Genomic DNA, 21,872 nt, shown 5'->3' with positions numbered 1-21,872 from the left:
TTTCTGAGTAAATCTTTATGAAATAGCTTTGCTAAAGAAAAACATGACTTGAAGTCTGACAGCAGCTGTGCTAATGCCGGTACCAGCTGAGAAGAGGGTAGACGATTCCTATTGCTGTAAGAATCTCGCAACCTGCTGGTGCTCAGGAAAGGGAATAGCTAGGAGGCGTTTTGTGGTAATGCAGAACGCGCCAGGGCAGGAACGGCTCATTCCACTGTCTGCTGACTGTGCCGATCCCAATCCCGATAGCTCAGAGGGGTCTGAAATCCCTTAATGCCCGTGTGTGTGTGTGTCCGTCTGTCCATCCCTCTCTGGGATGGGAGCAGCAGCGGCTGCCTTTACCTCAGGGCAGTTGTCTTTCTTCTTGGGACCTCAGTGTATGTGTTTTAGGACAGATGCCTTCAAGAAAGGGGGAAAAAACAACAACGATAAAATTTGCATGGCTGGGACTGTGGGAAATGCTTTTGGCAAAACTGAGCTTACCTCTGTCCTGGCGTGTCTGCAGGAGGTGGTGGCCATCTGTCTGTCAGCTCTCGACCAGCTCCCTTCCCCAGATGGGGCCTCTTCCCTTCCTGCGTGTGTGCTGGCAAAGAAATGACAGCGGGGAAAAGGCCTTTTTGGCCAAAACCCATACCAGAAAATTGGGAACCCGGCGATGGGTGAGTGGATTCCCCGTGCCAGAAACGGGAGGGGGAAGAGTAACCACACCTGGGGCCTTGTGGAGGAATACCAGCAATGATGACGGCCAGCAGCCTGTAAAGCTAATGGCATAACTTGGTGGGTATCTCAGCGGGTTTTTGGGGGCGTGCACACACACGTGTGCACACACAAATGTACGGAGAAGCCCTTCAGTGTGTTGGGGAGGAGGGTAAGGGGTAATGCAAAAAAATAATAATGCAGATGCGAGTGAATGAGAAGCAGTGAGGGTCTGAAATCGTGGTTGGGCTGGTTCAGCGCTGGGGCCGTGGTGGCTGGGGTCACGCAGCAGCCTTCCCTGCTCCCCGGCATGGCGTGTGGTGCCTCGCGGGGGGACTGGGGGCAGAATGTGACCGCACTTCGTCCCCAAGGAGTTCGCTCTGGTGCTGGAATGGCCGCTGTTTGCAGTTCCTGTGCTTGTCACAGCTGTGAAGCCTGCCGAAATGCTGAGGGTGAACTTGGGGTTGGGTTGCCTCTTCTGGCTCACAGAAAGCCTGGAACTGCAGTGGGGCAGCTCTGAATCACCTCGTTATAATCCTGATGGGATACTGACTGGCCTCAACAGCTCTGAAGTGTTTGTTGTTTTACTGCCAGGTGATTTAGGAGAATCGCCCTTTTAGTTCGCTTGTTTCCCTGGCCCTAATAACTTCTGAGCCTTTCTCGAGCATCAGCTGAAATTTCCAACAGCTTCTCCACGCTCTGAAAACTTCCAGTTCCTCCTGGAAGCTGTTTTCACATAGGTGTATGAAAAAAAACAAGAACAAAAAAAAAAAAAAAAACTGTTAAATCCTACACGGAGTTAACCAGCAGTATTGTTGGCTGCGGTATTGATTTCTCCATCTGATCCATCCAAGCTTGATTTTGTAATGTGAATTCCTGACTCCTCCCTGGCCCAGTGTCTCTGTTACGCATGGGGTGGAACTGGGCTACGTTGGGTGAGGGATACGAGCTCCTGCACACGAGCTGGTGAGTTAAGCATTTGCCAGACACATCATGGTTCATACCAGCCTGTGACTTCCACACAGAAATATAAATGGGATTAGAGAGGATCAAAAGCAGACCGGGAGCCAAAAAGGGCAGACGGCTGTGGAAGAATTGGCGCTCGGCGCACAGAAGATGGAGTTGCGGTGCGTGCACGAGCCTGTGTTAATCATTGCTCTGTGCTTGTTGCTCCTAAGCAGCGTATCAAGCTCCAGGCTGTATCCGGTGCGGTCCCACCGCTGCCTCCAGAAAGGAACCGGGGAGAGAGACGAGAACTTTGGGGAATTAATGGAGCAAAACTGGGCTTTGTTTCTATTTTAATGCTCACCAGGACCAGGCAGAGAAGTAAATGGAACTGTAGCAGGAGCAACCGAGGACAGGCTGAGGGAGGCCCACACGGGGCTCATAGGCGATGCCCAGATCGACCAAAGCTCTCAGTGGAGCGCCGTGGGTGGGGACCACCCCACATCGGAGCTGGGCTGTGGGCACGCTGGGCTACCCCGGTGCTTGCCCACTGGCCCTACCCGCCTTAACCCGCTCCTGGGGTGATGCCTGCGGGGGGAGCGGCGGGATGGAGCCGCGGGGAGGCACAGGGCCAGGACCGGGGACCAGGGACAGAGGGCCGGGGGCGAGCCGTAGCCCGGGGCCACCGAGCCCAGCCCGGCCCGGGTCGATCGCCCGCCCGCTGCCTCCGACACGTGGATGCCAGCACACGTGGCGCCGGCGCGCCGCCATCCAGCCAATCAGAGGGCGGTATTCAAATGAGTGTTGGGTGGCGGCCAATGAGAAGGGAGGGGGTGTGGCCGCGCTGCCCGCAGTTCCCACGGCGAGCTTCATTCAAGGGGGAGCTCGGCGGGCAGCGAGGTGCTGGGAGCCGTGGGGGAGTCGAGGTACTGGGGGCACTGGGAAGAACTGGGAAGCACTGGGAGCAGCGTGTCCGGCTGCCTGGCTGTATGCATGTGTGTCAGAGGCCGTGGGGGGCGCAGCATGACCCTGGCAGCAGGCCCCAAGCGCCCCATGGGATGTGGGAGCGCTGATTTGCCCATCAGGCAAAAAGCCACCGTGGCAGGGATGGACAGCGATGTGGGGCTGTTTCTTGCTGCTTTCCTTGCAGGAGAGTGCCTAGGCTCACGTCCGGTGTGACTGAGTCAAGAAAACCTGCCTCAGTGCAAGGAGGGAGACTGCAAGGGCAGCGCTGGTGCATGCAATTTGCAGTCCTGCAAACGAGAGCACCGGCAGAGACAAATTACAGCTCGGTTCTGCCACTGACAGCTGGCACGTAGTCTCGGTCAGCTGCTCTGGCTCGAGCATCCACGTTTAGGGGAGCAGTGGCACGCTCACACCAGGGATGCTGGGCTCATCCCCACACTGATCTCCTGCCCTTCTTGTCCTTGGGACAAGTTAAGCAGAGCCCTCCCGGCACGGATCCCCGAATTAAAGGGCTCCTTCTCAAACCCAGAGGGATAGAGGAGGCGATGATGTGCAGGATGCTTGAGGGAAAGCCAGGATATACGCGTGGAGCCTGGCTGCTGTGCTAGCAATGCTTGTTGCCCTTTGCAGTGTTGCGAGTAACTATCCCGTAGGTCTCAAATATTTTAGTGGGATCAATAAGTTTAGGAAAAGCCTTAGTGGGTTTCCCAATTTCCTAGGCTGCTCTTTATGAGCAACACAGGCACAAGGAAAGATTTCCTTTTTGTGCCTTTTAACAGGGCTTGAATTCAGAAAACTTTCTGCAAAGAAAAGAGCAGGACCTGAGTGTTGTTCCCTCTGTCCAAAGTGACTGTGTCAGCAGTCGTTTGAGGGTGCAGAGCAGTGCCCCCTTCTAAAAAAGGCCTCTGCTGGAACATACCCTTTTATTATGTGTAATTATGTGGGTCGTGCTGATGGCCTCGCATCTGGATGCCCTTCGATTCCAGCCTTGCCAGCCAAGAGCAGCAAACTTCAGCCTGCGGATAACATTTGTGCTTCCACAGGAGCCTGAGCCCGGGGGGGTTGAGAGCTCTGCCTTTCCGCTGCCGTTCCTTCCTCCTCTTCCTCCGGGCTGCTCCCCGCAGCCCGGCGGCCACGGCATCCTCGTCCCCGCTATGGGTGATGTCGCGTTCGGTGGATGACGTGCCCTGTGCCAATTTCGAGGCCAACATATTCGCGAAGAGCCTGTGCCAGCACTGTTTCCGCGCCGCAGGGGCTCACCAGCACGCTAACCAGGTGAGCTCCTCCATCCCACCTGGAGGCTATGAATGCTGCGTTAAGGGCCTCTTTGTTCAGCCTCGGGACTTCACAGAGGTGGAAATCCCTAACACAAAGGCTCAGCCGGGCTTTCCAGGGGAAAGGGGATCGGCAAAGCAGGGATCAACCCTGGATTTAATCTCTGCTTGATGCCTTCTGGCATCCACAGCCCACCTCACCTAAAATACGGTCCTGACAGACCTTGCTGCAGCGAGCTGTTCCCAGAGGGAAGGTGGAAGGGGATAAATCTCATGGGATTTGGGGCTCTGGATGCCTCAGTCCAACCCGGTCCTTCAGCACGAGCTGCTTGGCTGCGGCAAGCCGCATCCAACCAGGCGTCAGCCGGTTTCATGTTCGCGGAGGGTTTCGTGTTGTTCGCTGCCCTCCCAGAGCGACTGGCCTGGGATCATGAAATAGTAATGAGCCTCCCGCTCTCTTTCGTGCCCTCTACCCCTGGTTGTGGGCCCTCTAAGGTTACTGCAGACCTTTGCCTGCGATCTGCTCAGAGCTGCCTCTGAGCGAATCCCGGCGCGGGCGAGATGCCGGAGGAAGGGCGGCGCGGGCACCCCACCGCTGCTCCTAAGCCCTTCAGGTAACCGGGGGGAGATGCCAAGGTGCAGGGGCTGGGGCTGCAACCTTCCCTGTGGAAATCATCCTCTTTCTGGGCGCTGTGTCCTCTCCCGGGGCTGTCTGGGTGGCGAGGGAGCAGCAGCAGTGAGGGGGGTTCCCTGAGCCCACACCCACATGCACTTTCTCTGCGAGCCTCCGAAACCAGCCTGCTCTCGGAGGAGGTAGGAGAAGCAAGGTGTTTCCCAAGGGAGCTGTGTTTTCCTTCATCCTCGTCTTCAGCACCGTGACGGCACGGCTGCATCCTCCTCTTCCTCGCAGGAGCATGCCGTGGAGGTGGCAGGGCGCAGCGCCGGCACCGACGCAGAGCCGGGTGGGCCCTGGGACGCCGTCCGCATCGTAGCACCCCGGTGCGAGGTGTACGTCTGCGTGGGCCGAGCCGACGGGGCGGCGCGGTGAGTGCCATCGGCAGCCACCATGCTCTAGGGAAGCCCCTCGGAGCGGGCGATGCAGTGGGGGGAGAGGGGAGCCAAGCCACGAGAGCAGGGGGAAATCGGGCGCGATGCAGCCGATGCTCTGCCCGGGCAAAAGGGCTGAGCAATCCCCTCTGCCCGGGTTCCTCTGGGCTGTCCCTGGGTGCTGCTGCCCGTCCCCAGGCTCTGCTGACCGCCGGCTGTCCTCTCTCCCTGCTCCACAGCTGGCACCAGGGCAGGGCACGTCCCCCGCTCAGCCCCGGAGCCGAGGGCGAGCACGGAGAAACCGGCACCGAAGCCCGCGGCCGTGCCGAAGCCAGCTCTGCGCTCGCCAGGGTGAGATGGGCGTCCCTCTTGGGGGGGGTTGTTTCAGTGTCCCCATCCCCTCGTCACCTCTGTGCCATGTCCGCTGAGCACGTTCAGAAGCTCCTGAGATGGCAGAGGGGCTCAGCTGAGCTCCTTCATCCCACAAAGCAGGCTCTGCCCCTAGGTTCACTGCTGGGTTCCCCCATGCGGGTTTTCCTGTGTCACTCCGTGCCATGCCAGGTGATTTGGGGCTGAGACCACCTTATGCTCCTCTCCCGGAACCGTTTTACCAGCGGCTCTGGGCTGTAACCCCTCTTTGCCTCCTTCCAGCCCACAAGCTTGCTGCCCCCATTGCAGGGACCTGCCCTGTCTTGTCTCCCAGGACTGGGAAATGACCAGGCTGTGGGACAGCTCTTTGGGATCGGGCAAGCGGGACGCCATGAGCTACGGGGGCCGCAAGGACGAGGTGCGGGCGCCGCAGGCAGAGAGACCCAGGTGGGGTCAGCCCCTTCCCTCTGGATCCTGGGTGAGGACAGAGGCCCCGAGCTTTAGGAAAGAAATCTGCCCGCTGAAAGCAGGTACACTTGGTTTGCTCCCGTGCTAGACCCTGGTTCTGGTTTGCTTTCCACCTGGGGGTGTCTGAAGTTGACAGCAGGTCTCTAGATATAGCATCGCTTCAGCCAGAGCCTGGTCCTAGGAGGTTTTTGATACGGGAATCACAAACAGTTAAGGCCTAGAGCCTGTGAGACAGCACCTCTTGGTGTGCTGACTGTGAAATCCCAGTCCCCCGGGTGTTATCTCCCTGCATGGTTTGCTGTGCCCGTGCTCTGCAATGCTGTCCCCACCTGCAGAGAGCCTGGGTTTTCCCTCTGCCCTCCCGTTCCTGGCTCTCCCCCAAAACCTGCTTTGCCGTGGCGGCATCCCGCATCGCCCGTACCTCCCCCAATAACACCCTTCTCCCCATCCCAGACCGAGGTCCCGCCAGCCAGAAGCCCGAGGAGAGCCGGGCGAAGCACCGCACAGGGAGCTGCTATTTCTCCCTGGAGCACCGAAATCGCGACCCTCCCCGGGCTCCTTCCCCACCTCATCCCGGCCGCAGCTCCTCTCTGACCCCCGGCATCCCAGCAGGCAGGCGCCTGGCATCCTCCTCCCGGGCTGGGGAGCCCCACGGGCACCCCGGCAGCGGGGGCACGGAGGGGAGGCGCGGGCTGGAGAGGCAGGAGTACACGGTGCTGGCGGACCTGCCCAAACCCAAGCGCCTCAGCCATGGGGACGCCGCCGACCGCTGCGGCTCCCGCACGCTCAGCCCTGGCCGGGTGGAGGTGGAGAGGATATTCGGCTGCGAGCGCAGGTGAGAAGCGAGGGGTTTCTACACTGGGGTGTCCCCACGTGCCATCGGGGTGCCCCCAGCTGGGGACGTGTGGGGCTGGAGGCGGGCTCGGGCAGCAGCCAGACGGGCTGCGTGTGCCTGCAGGAAATCGGAGACGCTGGAGGCTTTCCAGGCCCTGGAGGAGGGCCGCGTGGAGCGGCTGGACGGGAGGACCCCGGTGCCACCCAGCAAAGGCCGGCTAGGTCGGAGGCAGTCCAGCCCCAGCCTGCCCAGGGAGGTGAGTCCTGGCTGCTTGCTCCTGCCACATTTCCCCCTATTCCCCGTTTGGGTTCGAGAGGTTTCTCTTTGCTACAGGCTGCCTCTGTGCATCGGGGTGCAGTTATGGCAGTACTTTTCATATGGGGAATTACCCGACCAAGCTGTCTCCCAGCCCTCATCCCACCTTATCTCCCTCCTCGCTGTCCCTCACAAGTGCATTTTTGCTCCCAAGAGGACTTTTTGCTCTCTGTCCCCTGTGTCCCTAGGGCCAGCGGCTCTCCTGGCACCCTGACCAGCGCAGCAGAGACCCCAAGGAACCCCGGCGCTCCCCCAGCCCAGCTCGGCACCCGCAGAGGACCGGGGCCCCCCTGCGCCCTGTGTGCCCATCTCCACGGGCGGAGAGGGACTGGAGGAAGCCAAGGGAGCCTGCGAGCCACATTCGGCAGCTGGAGAGGGGCAGCAGCAGCTCGCGCTCCCCCAGCCCCACTTTCAGGTTGGGGCAGAGGGCAGGGGGGGACCACGAGCCCTCCCCAGCGCTCGGAGAAAGACTGGAGGAGCCAAGCGGAGAGGGGCCGAGCTGCCTGGCAGGCTGGGAGCGTGGGCAAAGTGCCGGAGAGGAAGAGCTGGGGGGATTCCCTGCACCCCCCGAGTTTTGGGAAGGGCTCGGATAGCATCAGGCTGGGCCGGGCAGGGCCCCCACGTTCCTCGAGTCCCCTGGGACGGACAGAGAGCATGTGGAAAAGCCAAAAGGAGATCTCCCCAGCTGGCCCAGCACGGGGGGCAGAGAGGAGGTGGGGGAACCCGGGGGAGCTGCTGCACGCCAGGGGCTCCGGGAAACAGCCTGAATGTGGCTGGCAGAGCCTCCGAGAAAAACTGCAGCCTCCCCTCCCCGGGAAGGGCACGGACGGTGACTGGAGAGGCCGAGGGAAGCCCCTGCGTCCTGTGAGCCCAACGCGCCCTCTGGAGCAGGACTGGAAGGGCCGTGGAGATGCCCACCAAGCTCAGAAGCCAGAGAAGGACTCGAAGCTCCAGGAGAAACCCCTGTGCCACGTGGACTTGATGCACCAGCTGGAAAAGGACTGGAGAAGCCCTGGGAGATGTCTAGATGTCTGGCCACGGCCGGATGACAGCTGGAGAAGGCCTGAGAGTCCAGTGCAGCAGCTGGAAGACGACTGGAAGGCGCCTGAGCGCACCCAGGACTCAAACAACCCCGAAAAGCCCTTGGAAAGTGACTGGGGGAGCAAGAAGCTTCCTATTTATCACGTGAGTATGGCAGAGGAGTGAAACCACAGGCAGGAGCCGGAGCTGGTGGGGGACCCTGCTGCCAGGCGTAAAACCAGCGAGCATCTTTGCCTGCACAGAGCAGGGTGCTGACCTGGTTTGCAGCTCTCCTCGCTGGCCAGGGCAGAATGAAGTTGCACACTCACACACACACGTGCACACACAGCCTTCCTGCTCCTCCGGCATCCCCTTTTCCCCAGGGTGTGAGGAGCGGCGCCGCCCTCCTGGCACTGGGGTGCTTCCTTCTGCCCCGCGCTGGGAGGGAGGCGGTGGGGCCTGGGGAAGCGAGGAGGGGATTAAACCCCCCTGCCTTTAGCTCTCGCTTTCTCTCCCCGCAGCCCCAGCCGGGTGGAGGCACCTTCCCAGCACAAAGCTCCTCGGGCAGCCAGCGCCCACAGCCGAATGCCGGTGAGAGACGCAACAAGGTAGGGGGCCAGGCCCGGGAGCGGGGCTGGGAGGGCTCGGCACACACCAAGCACCACAGCGGGCTGCCCGCCTCCTGCGCTGTCACCTCCTGGGCTCGCTGTCACACCCTGTGGGATGGCGGGGGTCACCCCCCAGCCCTGCCACCCTATGCCCATTTCCCAGATGGGAAAACTGAGGCGCGAGGCCGGAAGGGGGAGCGGGGGGGCGAGCGGCACACCTGGGCCTGAAGCCCTCGCTGAGCTGCCTTCCTTCCTTTATCTCCTGGTGGCAGCGGGGACTTTTTTGGGCACGAAGGAGGCCGTGAAGCGGGGGTCACGGCGTCACCCCAGGAGCCCCACAACTTGTCCTTCCGTGGGCCCGCCGGCCTCACCCGCCCCGCCGGCTCCATTGGCTGCGCGCTGCGGGGCGGCTCCCATTGGCCCGGCTGGGTCCTCCCAGGAAGTTTGGGGTGGGAGGAAAAACTTTTTTTTTTTAATTAAAAAAAAAAAAGAGGAAAAACTCAGGCAGGCATGGTGGGGCCACGGGAACCACCCGGCCTCTGAAGCCACCCCGCCGCCCTGGCTGCCAGCGCCCGCTCCCGCCGCGCCCCCGCCATGACGGTGAGTCCGGCACCGGGGGGTCCCCCGCTTCTGCTCGGGCCTTGCTGCCACCATCTTCTCCCCGTCACCCTGCTTGGGCTGCCCTCCGTCCCCTCAGGGCTGGTGATGGAGTGGCTTTAGTGGCAGCCCCACACGCGTGGGGACAGGCGGAGGCACCCCCGGTGGGCGCGTGAGCAGCTGAGGCTCGCCACGCCGGTGGCAGGGGGACGGGGTGCGACAGCGGGGGGGACACACGGGTGGCAGGCCGGGCTGCGCGTCCCCTCCGGCCCCAGAGTGGTTTTGTTAAGCAGAGCCAGAGCGGTTTGCTTTGTCTTTTGGCCTGCGGCCCTTTCCTGGCGGAGCGAGTTCCCTTTTTTTTTTTTTTCTTTCGGAGGAAGCGTGCTTTTGGGGAGGCCGAGAACCCCGCTGCCATCCCCGCGGTGGGGAGCAGGCGAGAGGAAGGAGCCCTGGGCAACCTGCTGCGGGTGGCCCTGACAGAGCAGGGGTGACCTCCAGAGGTCCCTCCTCCCAGCCGCCGTGGTCAGGGAAGTGTTGCTCCGGGGCCTGCAGTCCCGAAGGGAGCAGGAGGAGCAGGAGGCGCGGGGACGGCGGAGGAGGGAGCGCACCTGACCGACCACCCCATCCCCGTCGGCTCCGGGCTTTCTGCCCGGTCAGGCTCCGCCACGCCGAGGCAAGGTCCTCCCGTCCCTCCCATCCTTCAGATTCAGTCTGTTGCTCTTCTCCTCCATTTCTTCACCCAGGGCTCCGGCTGCCTTGTACCACCCGGGAGCGATTCTTCCACTCCCACCCCATCCCCTTCCCTTCTTTGGTGTTTACATTCTTCAGATACTTGCAGGCTGTTATCACGGCCCTTGTATCCCTTCCTCGGCCGGAGCAGGCAGCCGGCTCTCTGCAACCTGCCGTGCTATAACCCAGTCCCTCTGGACGTCACCTGTGTCCCCAGTCACTTGGTGCTGTCCCCCCCAGTGCAGGGCCGGGTATAACCCCGTGTAGGGCCGGGCACAGCCTGCCTCTCACCCACAGGGCTGGATGTTTTTCTGGGGACACATCCTGCCCCATCCTTGCATCTCAGCTGGTTGTCGACCAGCCCCCGGATCTCTCGGCGGCTCTGCTTTCCTGCCCGTTTCCTCCTCCTGCCCCCGGCCTTTTCCTCCGAGGGGGGATTCAGTCCAAACCCTGCACTGTTCTCTGCTCGTCTCCCGAGCTCTTTGCTCCAGCTGACGAAGCTGGATTTGGTCGTGGAGAGGGGGAAAAAAGTGGCTTTACACACTTTCTGCGGTGACCGGTGTCCTGTCCTGTGCTACCAGCCCTGCTACAGCAAAAATACTGCAAAGGTGGTTGCAGAGCTGAGGCTGGCAGGCAAAAAAGGGCCCGTTCTGCCCGGTGACATTCACGTGCTCAGGGGAAGCCTGCGGCGGGGATTTGCTGGTCCTGGTAATGCATGCGGGGCAGTAATAGGGCAGCGAGTGTTGGCAGGGGCTCTGGCAGGGCCGGCCTGATCTTTTTCCAGTTTGTTTTCCCGGTGGTGTACATTGGGCTCATTATTTCAGCAATTAATGCCCTGGCACTGTAAATCGTCGATAAGATGAGCCCTAGCTGACCTGCACAGAAGTCCCCCCAGAAGTCCTTTTGCTCCCTCTCTCAGTCTGTTTTTCTTCCACCCCTGAGCTGAGCTGCCTCCTGGCCTCCCAGGACACGGAGCCTACACTACAGCCGACCCCAAAACACTTTCCTAAATGGAAAAATGAGAAAACACAGCACTCGTGCTGATTCCCCCACCTTGGGGAGCCCAGCGTGCCTGCCTCTCCTGCCCTGCACACGTGCGAGCCGGGAGGGGCGGCCGTGCCGAACGCTTCGCCTCCTTTCCTTCCCTCCTGCCGCTCCCAGTCCGGAGCCAGCGCTGAAGTCACTGGATTGGAAGGGATAACGGCGAGAAGGGTGGAGCCGCCACCACGGGGAAGGAATTAATTTTCAGAGCGCTTTCGCAGGGCGGCAACGACGTACGGTCCGGGGGAGCGGCCGAAGGGATGCGTGCGGCCCCCTTGGTGCCCAGCCGCCAGCACCGCTCTTTGCCTCTGCTCCCTGTGCCTGCCCGAGCTGCCCTGGAAGAAAAGTCTCTGGGCTGATTTATTTGCTGGTGCAGCTCCTCCCGAGCTGGTGGAGTCGGGAGGAGGAGCGGCTCCAGCCTGTTCAGCCAAGGGCGAAGCCAGGGAGAGCGGTTCCCCTGAGTCAGCTCTCCGGCGTGGCGCTTCTGCAAGGAGAGAGACTGGTTGGGATGCCGTACCGGTGGCGTGAGGTTCGGAGGAGACAGAGGGGGGGAAAACTTCTTTCTAGCAGGCGTTGAACAGGATGAAACTCCACTCATCCTCGGTAGCCGTGGCCCGAGGCTGGGCAGAGGGAAGGCTCTGCAGGAGGAGAGGAGCCCGCAGCAGCTCGGGGAGGGTTTGTTCTCCCGCTCCAGTTGTGACTCCGGTTTGGTCTCCAGCCTCGGGCGGAGCGTTTTAACGCAGCGTGTTTCCACAGCTGTTAAATTGCCTCCTGCACGGCTGCGGTGAGGGCTGGTTTATTGCGAACCGCTCGTGTCTTTAATAAGCGGTCGGCGGCGAAGTCGCTGGCGGGATGTACCTCTGGGGCACAGATGCCCGGGGTTGGGACGAGGTGTGTCCGCTTCTTCGCTTCCTTCTCCGACCCCAGCCTGTCCGGCGGCAGAGCGGCATTCCCTTCCGCACAGTCCCCTGCCCCTGCCTCCCTCTCTTATCTCAGAATAAATATCTCCAAGGCACCTTGTGGAAACCTCCCTGCTGCATATTTTCCTTTAATTTTTTTTTTTTTTTTTTTACTCTTATCTCCTGTTTCCTCTTACAGGAATGACTGCCTGTTGCTGAGAGCTAAATCCCGTCCTCCTCCGCCACTGGGTCCTAAACCCCCACGTGTTTCCTAAAAGCGTTGTGGGGCTCTTCTCACTCCTTATTCACCCCTCTGAGGGCTTTGATCCCATCCTCTGGCACAAGAGACCTGTGGCTTCCAGCACACAGTAACCCTCTGCTTTCTCCTCTCTTCTCCAGCCAGATCTCCTCAATTTCAAGAAGGGATGGATGTCCATCCTGGACGAGCCAGGAGAGGTAAGCCCGACCTGGATCCTGCCTCTTGCCCCAGCCCTGTTGGTCGAGGTCCCCGTGTGGGCAGTGGTTTTTCCTTCCCCTCCTGTTTCGGTCTCTCCCACTGTGGGGAACCTCTGGGTGCGGTGCCGGTGGCACTGCACCGCTCGGAGCTGAGGGGCGCAAGGGGGAGTTGGAAGGGAACCGGAGAAGGGGGAAGAGCCTGGAGGCTGAGAGGTCGCGGAGCAGCATGTCCCTCCCTGTTCCTGTGCTTCCCTCGGTAACCGTCTATCCGTTTCCCTCCTGTCTTTTCCACTCCCTCCCCCTAACCGGTCTGCTGGCAGTGGAAGAAGCACTGGTTCGTGCTGACCGACTCGAGCCTGAGATATTACAGGGACTCGAACGCCGAGGAGGTGAGCGCTGGCAGCGTTTCCCGAACCCTCTGTTCTTTCCCGGTCTCGTCCACGTGGTGAGGGGGAGAGGGACGCGACCGCTGGCATGGCCACCTCGTGTCCACGCGAGGGAGAGTGTCCTGTCCTCGTGAAAGGAGCCGGAGGTGGCCAGTGTCTCTTTGAGACCTCAGCCTGGTCCATCATTCATCCCAAAGAGTCCATGGGGGGCTTGTCATGGTGGGGAGTGAAGAGAAGGGCTGACCCCCATGAGCAGGGCTGCTCTGCTCTCCAATTCTTCCTCCTCCCACAGAGCAGAGGTGGCCCATGCTTTCCTTAGGATGCAGGCAGGTGGCTGGGGCTTTTTCAGAGCCGGGCTTGCATTTATGCCCTGGAGGGCGGTTGTGCTTTCAGGCCGATGACCTCGATGGCGAAATCGATCTCCGCTCCTGCACAGACGTGACAGAATTTGCGGTGCAGCGCAACTACGGCTTCCAGATACACGTGAGTGCCTGGCGGGCACAGAGGGACGCCGGCTGGGAACGGCTGCTCCCTTGCCATCCAGTCTCTGATCCAGAGATTTGGGCAGCGCAAACCTCGTGCCAGGATGGCAGGGTGGTCGGTGACATGCCCAGCACCCAGAGCTGGCCTGTGGTGGCCCATGTTTGCTTGCTGCCAGCGTTTCTTTTGCCTTTGCTTGGAGATGGTCTCCTGAGGGGTGTGAAAGAGGCTTCCCCACAAAGAACACATCTCCCCTGCTGCCCCTCCGTGCGTCCCCAGGAGCCCAAGACAGAGGGTGGCATCCCCAGTGGGTGCAGCAGGGGAACAGAGAGGGGCTGCAGGGTTTTGTAAAAAGCTCTTGGTGAGCTGATACTGTGCGAGCAGGCGCCCAGTGGTCCTGGGAGACCACCAGGAGCTTCCCATGCCTCTGGCAGGCAATGACAGAGCCTTTGTCCTGTCCCCATCGCAGACGAAGGATGCCATCTTCACGCTGTCGGCGATGACCTCGGGCATCCGGCGCAACTGGATCGAGGCGCTGAGGAAGAACGTGCGCCCCGTCAGCGCTCCGGATGTCACCAAGTAAGAGCTGCCTGGTGTCAGGGCCCCCTCTCCTTTCCCACTGGAGTCTGGCACGGCTGGAGCTCAGGGCAGCTCCTCTGCACCCCGTGGGGAAAGCCTGCCTCCCCACGCACTCAGACAGAGCTGCCAAGTACCGTGACGAAACTGCTCATGCGGTGTTTTTCGCAAGGCCGGGTTGAGCAAAAGCTGAGCTGTGGGTTTTGGCCGGCAGCGCGCGGGGGCTGTCTGTCCGTCCCCGCGCTGCACCTCTCCTTCCCGTGCCGCTGCTCTGCTTTCAGGCTCTCCGACTGCAACAAGGAGAACACGATCCGTAACTGCGTCCCGACAAAGGGCTCGCTGCGGGCAGAGGAGCAGCAGCGGCCGGGCTCCGAGGGCAGCGCCAAGGGCAGCCCCTGGAAGGCGGACGGGCAGCGCCATGCCTTCGACTACGTGGAACTGTCCCCCTTGCAGCAGGACCCCCACAATCAGGGGTCCCCGCCGAGGACGAGAGGGAGCTTGAGGGTCTCGGAGCGAGCGCCCAAGCACGAGGATCTGGAGCGGGATCTGGCTCTCCGCTCAGAGGAGAGGCGCAAGTGGTTCGAGAGCCCCGACGGCGGCGTCCCCAACACCGATGGCCTGGGGGGGGACTCATCCCGCAAGGCGGGGGAGCCGGCTCTGCCCACCACCCCGCTTTCGGAGGAGCAGCGGGTTCGGCTGAACGAGGAGATAGAGAAGAAGTGGCTGGAGCTGGAACGCCTGCCCTTGAAGGACTCGCGGCGGGTGCCCTTGACAGCACTGCTGAACCAGGGCAAGGGAAGCCACGGAGACCTCAACGAGGCGCTGAAAAAGGAGGTGAGAGCATCCGTCCTCTTGGAGAGGTGGTTTCTTAGCACGTGCCCCGGGGCTTTGTGCCTCCCTGGCAGCAGGAGGCTCCGCAGAAGAGCGAGGCCACCCACATTGGTGGCATCACCTGCACGGAGCTGCGTTTTGTTGCAGTTTGCGTTGGCTGCCTCCTTTTTGAGCTGCTCCCAGGCTTACAAAAGCTTCGCCTCCGAGCCCTGGAAAAGAGCAGCGTGTGTGTCTGTCGGAGCTAAGCATCCTCAGGCACAGATCTTCTTCTGGAGGAAGAGCGTGTCCGTCTCCTCCCCTCCTTGCTGGCACTTAGCAGGCTAGGGCTGTGGGGCTGACTTCACCACGCTGCTCTCTTTCCAGGCTGCCACCTCCTCCCTGTCCTGCCCGGGGCTCAGCACCTCTCTTTCTCTCTCCCCTCCCTGGCACAGGTCCAGTCACTGCGGGCGCAGCTGGAGTCCTGCCGGGCCAAAAACGAGAGCCTTCGGGAGGCGACAAAATCCCAGGGGGACAGCCACGTGCCCCGGGGGTACATCTCTCAGGTGAGCCCCAAAATGGGAAATGCCATGGCCCGGACTCACTGCCAAGCAGGTATCGCTAATCGTTGGGTTGCCTTGGTGACCCTAAGGGGGCTCAGCCGTAATCAATGTTAATTACATAAAGGCTGGTGTGCGTATTGCCCGTCCTTAAAGGGGCTGGAGCCAGGGGAACTGGTGCTTCCCGCTTCCTGGCGGGAGGCAGCGGTGTGAGCACGCTGCTGGGATTTCAGGATGTGTCGCAGGCGGCCGGGGGAAGGAAATTCGGGCTCCTGGTGAGCCGCCCGTTGCAACGGGCTGGCTGCTTCTAGCCCAGATAAAGGAAACCACAAGTCACGTGAAGCTGTTTCTCAGGTGCTCTGGGATCTTGGGTAACATTTACAGCTCACAGGCCTCCGTACGTTCAAAAAAATAAAAATAAACAAAGGAAAAGGAGTGGGGAGAAATGGCATCTTATCTTCCTGATTACTTGGCTCCCAGGCCAGGGCTTCATACATAAAACCAGACTTTACCTTTCCTAAAAGGGCTCATTCTCCATTGATTTTTCAATGTTCATGGCCAGCCTGATCCCTCTCCTTGTTTAATCTGCAAGACGGCTGCCAGCTTCCAGCATCTCAGCACAAAGGGAAGCCAGGGAGGGCTTGTGTCCCTGCAGCGTGCTGCTTTAACATCGCCTGACAGTTGTTCCCTTTATATCAGTGTTCACCTTAGTGCCAGGGGAAGGAATTGGGGACAGCGAGTTGAGGGATGCAATGGCTTCTTAAAAATAATGTTCTGGCACATTTAGGTGGCAAAAAAGTCCTTCCCAAGGGCCTTGGGGGCTGAGATGAGAATGTCCTGCTGTGCTTTTTTTTTGTAACACCAGTTATCTACAGTGCTGGGCATTGAGAGAACTGTCCTGCAGCTCAGGGCCGCCAGAAAGGAAAGCAAGCTGGGTGGGAAGGTCTGTAATGGCCAGGCTTTGGGGAAGAAGGGCTCTTTAACGGCACCCAGACAAGTCATGTGGCAACAGGAGGTGTCACTTTTCTGAAGAAGAGGCTCAGTTTCCATCGGTTCTGGGGTCGCTGCTTCATTTAAAAGGCAAATAGCGAGACGCGGTTCCAGCTGTTCCAGGGCAGCCTGGAGGAAGGGTCTGGCCCAGCTCCCTCCTTGGCCAAAGAGAGATGTTCAATCTCTTGATGTGTTTGGCGATAAAAGCAGCACCTCGCTTTCAGGAGGGACAAACCACCCTGGGAAGTGGTCTCTGGCCCTGGGCTGGAGTAAGGTTTGCAAAGTCAAATATCAGCCCAGCAAGGCGCCCGTCCTAGTGCAGCCCTTCCTCCTGTCCGTGTGCCTGGCACCTTCAAGCCCCTCACTCCTCCTGCTTCTTGTCCTTTTCCCCGGCACGGCAGGAGGCCTGCGAGCGCAGCCTGGCCGAGATGGAGTCGTCCCACCAGCAGGTGATGGAGGAGCTCCAGAGGCACCACCAGCGGGAGCTGGAGCGGCTGCGGCAGGAGAAGGAGCGGCTCCTCGCAGAGGAGGCTGCAGCCACAGCAGCGGGTAGGAGCGGGTGTTTTGGGTGGTCTTGGGAAGTGGAGAAGGCGGGGGAAGCCCAGAGGGCAGAAGGGAAGGAGGAGGAACTGCAGACGGAGGTCTCTGAGTCTGCAGCAGCTCGGTCAGCCCCCTGGCTTGGTTTCCCCAGACGTGCTGAGCAGGCACAGCCTGATGCCATGTCTCCCGTTGTCCCTCTCTGCAGCCATCGAAGCACTGAAGAAAGCCCACCGGGAGGAGATGAACAAGGAGCTGGGCAGGACACGAAGCTTTCAGCAGTGCGGCTCCATCTCGGATGCCCTCCAGAAGCAGCACCAGTAAGAAATCTCCTCTCCTGCTCCCCTTGCTCAGTGCTGCTGCCCTCGCCGAGCCCCGTGCTGGTCTTATCGCACCCATCTGTGTCTGCCTCTCCAGGGGTGGTGGGTGACAGCCAGGTTGCTGCCATAAAGCCAGCTATGTGGCAGAGAGCTTTATCCCCTGCCTGGTGCCAGCAAAGCAGGATTGATCCACAGAGGAATAAGCAGCTGCCTGGCCCCCCAGCACTAGCTGAGGTCTCGCTATTCCTGGCGTCCATTTCCCCTGTAGGCTCATACCTCTGTGTGTGTTATGCAAAGCTCCTGCATGACTAGAAGCTCCCAGAAGCCCCGTCCTCATGTTGGGAGGGTGGAGAATGAAGCCTGGATCCACACGGAGCAGTGTGGCAAAGACACGTCGGAGGCTTTGGGAAGAGCCTGTCCGTGGCACAGGGGCAGGCGGTGCTGATGACAAGGACAGCGATGGTGGCAGGGCAGCAATGACCCGGCGCCTCTTTGGCAGGTTGGACGTGGACTCCCTGAAGCGGGAGCTGCAGGTGCTTTCCGAGCAGTACTCCCAGAAGTGCCTGGAAATCGGGCAGCTCACGGAGAAAGCGGAGGAGCGGGAGCAGACACTGCAGCGCTGCCAGCAAGAGGGGAAGCAGCTCCTGCGGAAGAACCAGGCAAGAGAGGGGCTTTCCCTGCCTGCGGGGACCACAGAGCATCTTCCTTCCACTGGGGGCTGCCCCTGTCTAACCTGGCTGCTAAAAGTCCCCTTTTTGGTCATATTCTTCCAATATTTTACGGTGGCTTGCCCGCAGGAGCTGCAGACCCGCCTCTCGGACGAGATCGGGAAGCTGCGGAGCTTCATCTCCTCGCGGTGCTCCGGGGACCGACCACAAAACAACGAGCGCAGCTCCTGCGAGCTGGAGGTACGGGGCTGACGGGGTCTCATCCTGGCGGCGATTTTGGCTCGGAGGGGAGCCGCGGGGCGGCCAGGAGCCGCGCAGGAAGGAGGTGCGCAAGCTTCCCCTCCGTGCCTCTCCCGGGGCACCTCGCATCACTTCCCTCTTCCTTCCTCTCCCACCGCCGCGCTTGCGCCCGGGGCAGCGGTCATCCTGCGGCTCTCTGCTTCCCCCTGCCTTGAGTCACCTCTGGCTCCTCTTTCCCCGGCCCAGGTGCTGCTACGGGTGAAGGAGAACGAGCTGCTGTACGTGAAGAAGGAGGTGCAGTGCCTCCGGGAGGAGCTTCAGATGATGCAAAAGGTGGGTGCTTTCCTGGAGCCTTCCTCCCCTGCTTCCTAGGGCTGGGCATGCCAAGGCCCTCACAGGAGAAGAGAGAAAGGGGCTGGGAGGCAGCAGGCTTTGACTTGGTTCACTTGGATGCTCGGGCCAAAGCCTCTTGTCCCCTGTGCTCCTTGTCCCTGCTGGCTCACAAAACGACCATGACCTCGTGGCAGTATCCCAGTCCTTAAAGGGTTGCCTGTAAAAGGCTCCTCTCCCCTCACAAGGAGCCACGTGCAGAAGACAAGGGGCAGTGGGTACAAGCTGCACTGGGAAATGTTTCATCTTGATGGAAAAAATAAAATTTTATGTTGAAAACAATGAATTACTGGAACAACCTCCCCAAGGGTGTGGTGGAGTCCCCGCCACTGGAGGTTTTAAGACACAGTTGGACAGGGTACTCAATAAAATCTCATCTAGGCTCCCTTTTCCCACAAAAGATTGGACCCAATGATTTTTCGAGGTCCCTTCCAACCTGGGCTGTTAAATACTCCTATAAAATTCCTGCTGAGGTTCAGATCTTGGGTTGGTTCTTCCTTCACCTGCTAGCCTTTCTCCCACTGGCCTCACCTCGCCACCCAAACACCAGCGTGAGGGTTGCTGACTCTTCTCCCTCCCCTGCAGGACAAGAGATTTGCCTCAGGGAAATACCAGGACGTCTACGCGGAGCTGAATCACATTAAGGTGCGCTCAGAGCGGGAGATCGAGCAGCTGAAGGAGCATCTGCGCCTGGCCATGGCGGCCCTGCAGGAGAAGGAATCACTGTGCAACAGCGTCAGCGAGTAACGGTGAGCGCCGGGGAGCTGCCGTGTCCCCTCCGGGTGCGGGTGGCTGAGATCCACTGCGTTATGACAGAGGGATGGAGGCAAGGCAGGTTCCTCCTACTCCACGTGGTGGTGTAGGGATGGCCTCCCTGAAAGGGGCTTAAACTCTTCCTTCTCTGCTTCCCATGCTCTCGTCTCACACCCATGTCCCCCAGACCCTCCTTTTGTCCCCGGTATCCCCCCAAGGTCCCCAGCCCCTTCTCACCACGCTGCCCTAAATGTTGCTGCACCCCCTGCAGAACCAGGCTGGAGGTGGGGGTGCTCTACCTCACACCTTGGTGACCGCGGCAGCAGTGATGTGGTAGTCAGCTGCCTGCAGTGGTGATGTTTCTGCTGCCTTCACCTTTTGAAGTGGTTTCCAAACCACAACGCAGAAATGTGGGGTTTGCATCAACGCAGCTCTCCTCCCACACGTGCTAGCAGGGCATCCCTGGTGTATACGGGGAGATGAGCGGGGTGACGGGACGCTGTGAAGCCAACACAAGTGCCCTGTTGTCCAGAGCAGGACTTCTGCTTCCTTGGGGGCCATGGCCATCAGGCTTGGGATCACCCTGCTCCACCAGCGCTCGCCACGGGGCACGGAGCAGTCCCAGGACACGTGGGACCATAGCGGGTCACCCAGCAGCCATCTCCTGGGGTGGCAGAAGGGACGGTGTTTCTGCTCTGGGGGGGATCTTTCCAACCTCCCCCCCTTTTATTTTTTTCCTTCTCTCTCTCTCTAGGTCTGTTCTTCGTCTGTTTATCTATTCTTGTTTTTAACCTGCTCCGTTCCTCACTTGTGGGGAGGGGGAGGTTGAATCCCATCCGTTATCGCCTTGGCACAACGTCCCCCCTCCCCAGCCAGCCTCCCCTCACGCCCCTACTGAAGCTTTCGATGAAGCCCTTCAACCCCCTCTCGCCTGCGTATCTGAGCACGTTGTTTGGACTGGCTCCTTACATGCACCTTCTTTGGGATTTTATATGTGAAAATTATATTTTATAGAGGAATTTTTGTCTTCCCCCGGGAAGAAGGGGAAGAGGAGGGGGAAAGCTTTGACATCACCAGCGTTTTCTAACCTAAGAAAAAAGAGAATCTCTCCCCCCTTTCCCCAGCCCCGTTGCTCCTGGCCGTGCAGCCTCCTCTGGCACTTTTTGTGCCCTCTCTTCCCCCTGTCTCCGCGTCCCCACGGGGACATACAGCGAGGACACCGCTCGCCTGGGGAGAAGACACCCAAAGCCATAGGAGGGAGCCGACGGGGCCGCAGCTGCGCTCGCCCGGGACTTTGAAAGAGGAGACCTTGGCACGAGGCTGCGTGATCGAGCTCTCAGTGACTGCTTCGGCTCTGCCTTGGCAGAGCCTCAACCCCCTGGCACCTCCCCACCCGCCCTCCCTTGGGACGGGGAGAACCCGCCAATTTTGGGGGCAGAGGAGCTGCTGCCATGCTGCGCAGTCAGCCCTGAGCTGGGAGCTGCTGCTCTGCCGTGCCCTTCACTTCTTAACTTAATAAAATCTTTCCATTTTGCTGAGAAAAACGTGTTCACCGAGGGCAGGGCTTGGTATGGCAGCAGGAGCAACTTTTGCAGCTTCCTGTGTGAAGAACCCACAGACAACAGTTTTGGGGCCGGCACACCCTCTACAACAACTGGTAAACCCGAATTCGCCTCCTGGTGTGCAGTGCTGAACTTTGCAATGCTGTTTGCTGGGCTTGCAGGACTTGCAGCACTGCTGTTTGCTCAGGGTTTCTCCCGGCGCAGGAATGCTGACTGCTTAGAGAGCAGCAGAGCACCCCCAGTCCCCGCACGGAGACTGAAGGAAACTGTGCAAAGCAGTTATCCAGCTGTCTGCTCTGTATTTGGGTTTGGGGGGGGGGGGGGTGGGAATAATCTCCATTATGACACCGGTCCAAAAATTCTACGTCAGCCAGAGCTGTGCCTGGGCTGGGATGAGGGAGAAATGACGGTGGGATGTGGGACCTGGCTCGTATCATGCCCAAAACGCCGGCTTAAAGATGGGATGAGTTTGGCACACGTGGCCAGAGCTGGGAAGGCGAGAGCTTCCAGGCTATGGGTCTCCATCTCGATGTTAGGGATTTGTAGGAACCAAGTTAGGAGGGCAAAAGCATTACACACACATTTTTAGGAACAAACACGCTTGCGTGTCCCCAGGGGCTGAACTAAGGTCCTAACTACCCACGGGGGATGCAACTGGCCGGCCATCCCCTTCCCCAGGCGCTCGCTATCTGTGTTTGTTTGGGTTTGGGGTTTTGTGTTTGTTGTTTTTTTTTTTCTTTTCCTGGCCTGGGGCTGCTGCCCCTGATAAAGGCATCGCGCCGAAACGCGTGGGTGCTGCAGATCAGCCCCGTCACCCCACGGTGCAGCGTGTGGCAGGGCGATACCGGCCCCATGTCGGTCCCGCAACGCTATCGCCCGGCCACAGGGCCACGGGAGGGACAGGCAGCCGAAACGTCGGCGGGCTCGGCAGCCTGAGGGCTGCTTTTCTGCATGTTTTGAGCCTCTTTGAAAAGGGAAAGCGGGCTGAATTAAATTTTGCCGGGATGGATTCGCTGCCGTTAATCGCCAGGAGCGCTGCGTGCTCCCCCTGGTGTGCTTGGATGCTGTTAAACAACAGCCCTGGCCCTGCGAGGCGTGGGTCGGTACCCGGTGGATCGCAGCACGTCCACAACGTGTGTGCTTTGACCATTTAAGAAGAAGTCCTGGGCTGGACGTGCAGAAATCCTGAGGGGGGCTGGTCAGATGAGGCCCGGGGAGGGAGGAGGAGGAGGATGAAGACATTGGGATTACTGGAAGATTCCTCTGCCAGGCTCCTAACTCCGAGGTTGGTGATAGGGCAATGTTTCCCAATCTCCAAAGTCAATTTAATGCTGGAAA

General features: G+C 60.1%; 2 protein-coding genes across 6 annotated transcripts; both read left to right on the top strand.

Moving 5' to 3' along the window:
• The first annotated feature begins 1,783 nt into the window (after positions 1-1,783).
• Positions 1,784-7,508, top strand: LOC125180097 (TRIO and F-actin-binding protein-like). Its single transcript, XM_066996504.1, has 8 exons — positions 1,784-2,567; positions 3,651-3,882; positions 4,792-4,925; positions 5,168-5,279; positions 5,632-5,827; positions 6,219-6,600; positions 6,724-6,856; positions 7,104-7,508. The coding sequence occupies exons 2-8, from the start codon at positions 3,769-3,771 to the stop codon at positions 7,506-7,508; spliced, it is 1,476 nt and encodes a 491-aa protein (XP_066852605.1). The 5' UTR covers positions 1,784-2,567; positions 3,651-3,768.
• A 28-nt stretch (positions 7,509-7,536) lies between these two features.
• TRIOBP (TRIO and F-actin binding protein) lies at positions 7,537-20,516 on the top strand. 5 transcript variants are annotated; one of them, XM_048048271.2, is made up of 15 exons: positions 7,537-8,100; positions 8,457-8,543; positions 12,209-12,265; positions 12,586-12,654; positions 13,045-13,134; positions 13,601-13,710; positions 13,989-14,541; positions 14,970-15,080; positions 16,466-16,613; positions 16,810-16,921; positions 17,421-17,580; positions 17,719-17,829; positions 18,076-18,162; positions 18,805-18,968; positions 20,097-20,516. In XM_048048271.2, the coding sequence occupies exons 1-14, from the start codon at positions 7,570-7,572 to the stop codon at positions 18,964-18,966; spliced, it is 2,388 nt and encodes a 795-aa protein (XP_047904228.2). In that variant the 5' UTR covers positions 7,537-7,569; the 3' UTR covers positions 18,967-18,968; positions 20,097-20,516. The 5 variants fall into 5 exon arrangements, with proteins under 5 accessions (XP_047904228.2, XP_066852588.1, XP_047904230.2 ...); XM_066996487.1 differs by having other exon boundaries at positions 7,553-8,100; positions 19,727-20,516; XM_048048273.2 differs by lacking the exons at positions 7,537-8,100; positions 8,457-8,543 and adding an exon at positions 8,982-9,143 and having other exon boundaries at positions 19,727-20,516.
• Positions 20,517-21,872: the final 1,356 nt, after the last annotated feature.

Source organism: Anser cygnoides, chromosome 1 (assembly GCF_040182565.1).
Source record: "Anser cygnoides isolate HZ-2024a breed goose chromosome 1, Taihu_goose_T2T_genome, whole genome shotgun sequence".
Taxonomy (NCBI): Eukaryota; Metazoa; Chordata; class Aves; order Anseriformes; family Anatidae; genus Anser; species Anser cygnoides.
The sequence above is the reverse complement of the archived record's forward strand: the minus strand, read 5'-3'. Positions and strand labels throughout refer to the sequence as shown.

What these genes read in the sequence shown, in the direction of transcription:
- LOC125180097 (XM_066996504.1), top strand. Translation starts at nt 3,769, where the DNA reads ATGTCGCGTTCGGTGGATGACGTGCCCTGTGCCAATTTCGAGGCCAAC. An exon ending in CTCACCAGCACGCTAACCAG is followed by an intron (nt 3,883 to 4,791) that starts GTGAGCTCCTCC and finishes TCTTCCTCGCAG; the next exon opens with GAGCATGCCGTGGAGGTGGC. An exon ending in GCCCCAGCCTGCCCAGGGAG is followed by an intron (nt 6,857 to 7,103) that starts GTGAGTCCTGGC and finishes CTGTGTCCCTAG; the next exon opens with GGCCAGCGGCTCTCCTGGCA.
- TRIOBP (XM_048048271.2), top strand. Translation starts at nt 7,570, where the DNA reads ATGTGGAAAAGCCAAAAGGAGATCTCCCCAGCTGGCCCAGCACGGGGG. An exon ending in GGGACTCGAACGCCGAGGAG is followed by an intron (nt 12,655 to 13,044) that starts GTGAGCGCTGGC and finishes TTGTGCTTTCAG; the next exon opens with GCCGATGACCTCGATGGCGA. An exon ending in CCCGGGGGTACATCTCTCAG is followed by an intron (nt 15,081 to 16,465) that starts GTGAGCCCCAAA and finishes CCGGCACGGCAG; the next exon opens with GAGGCCTGCGAGCGCAGCCT.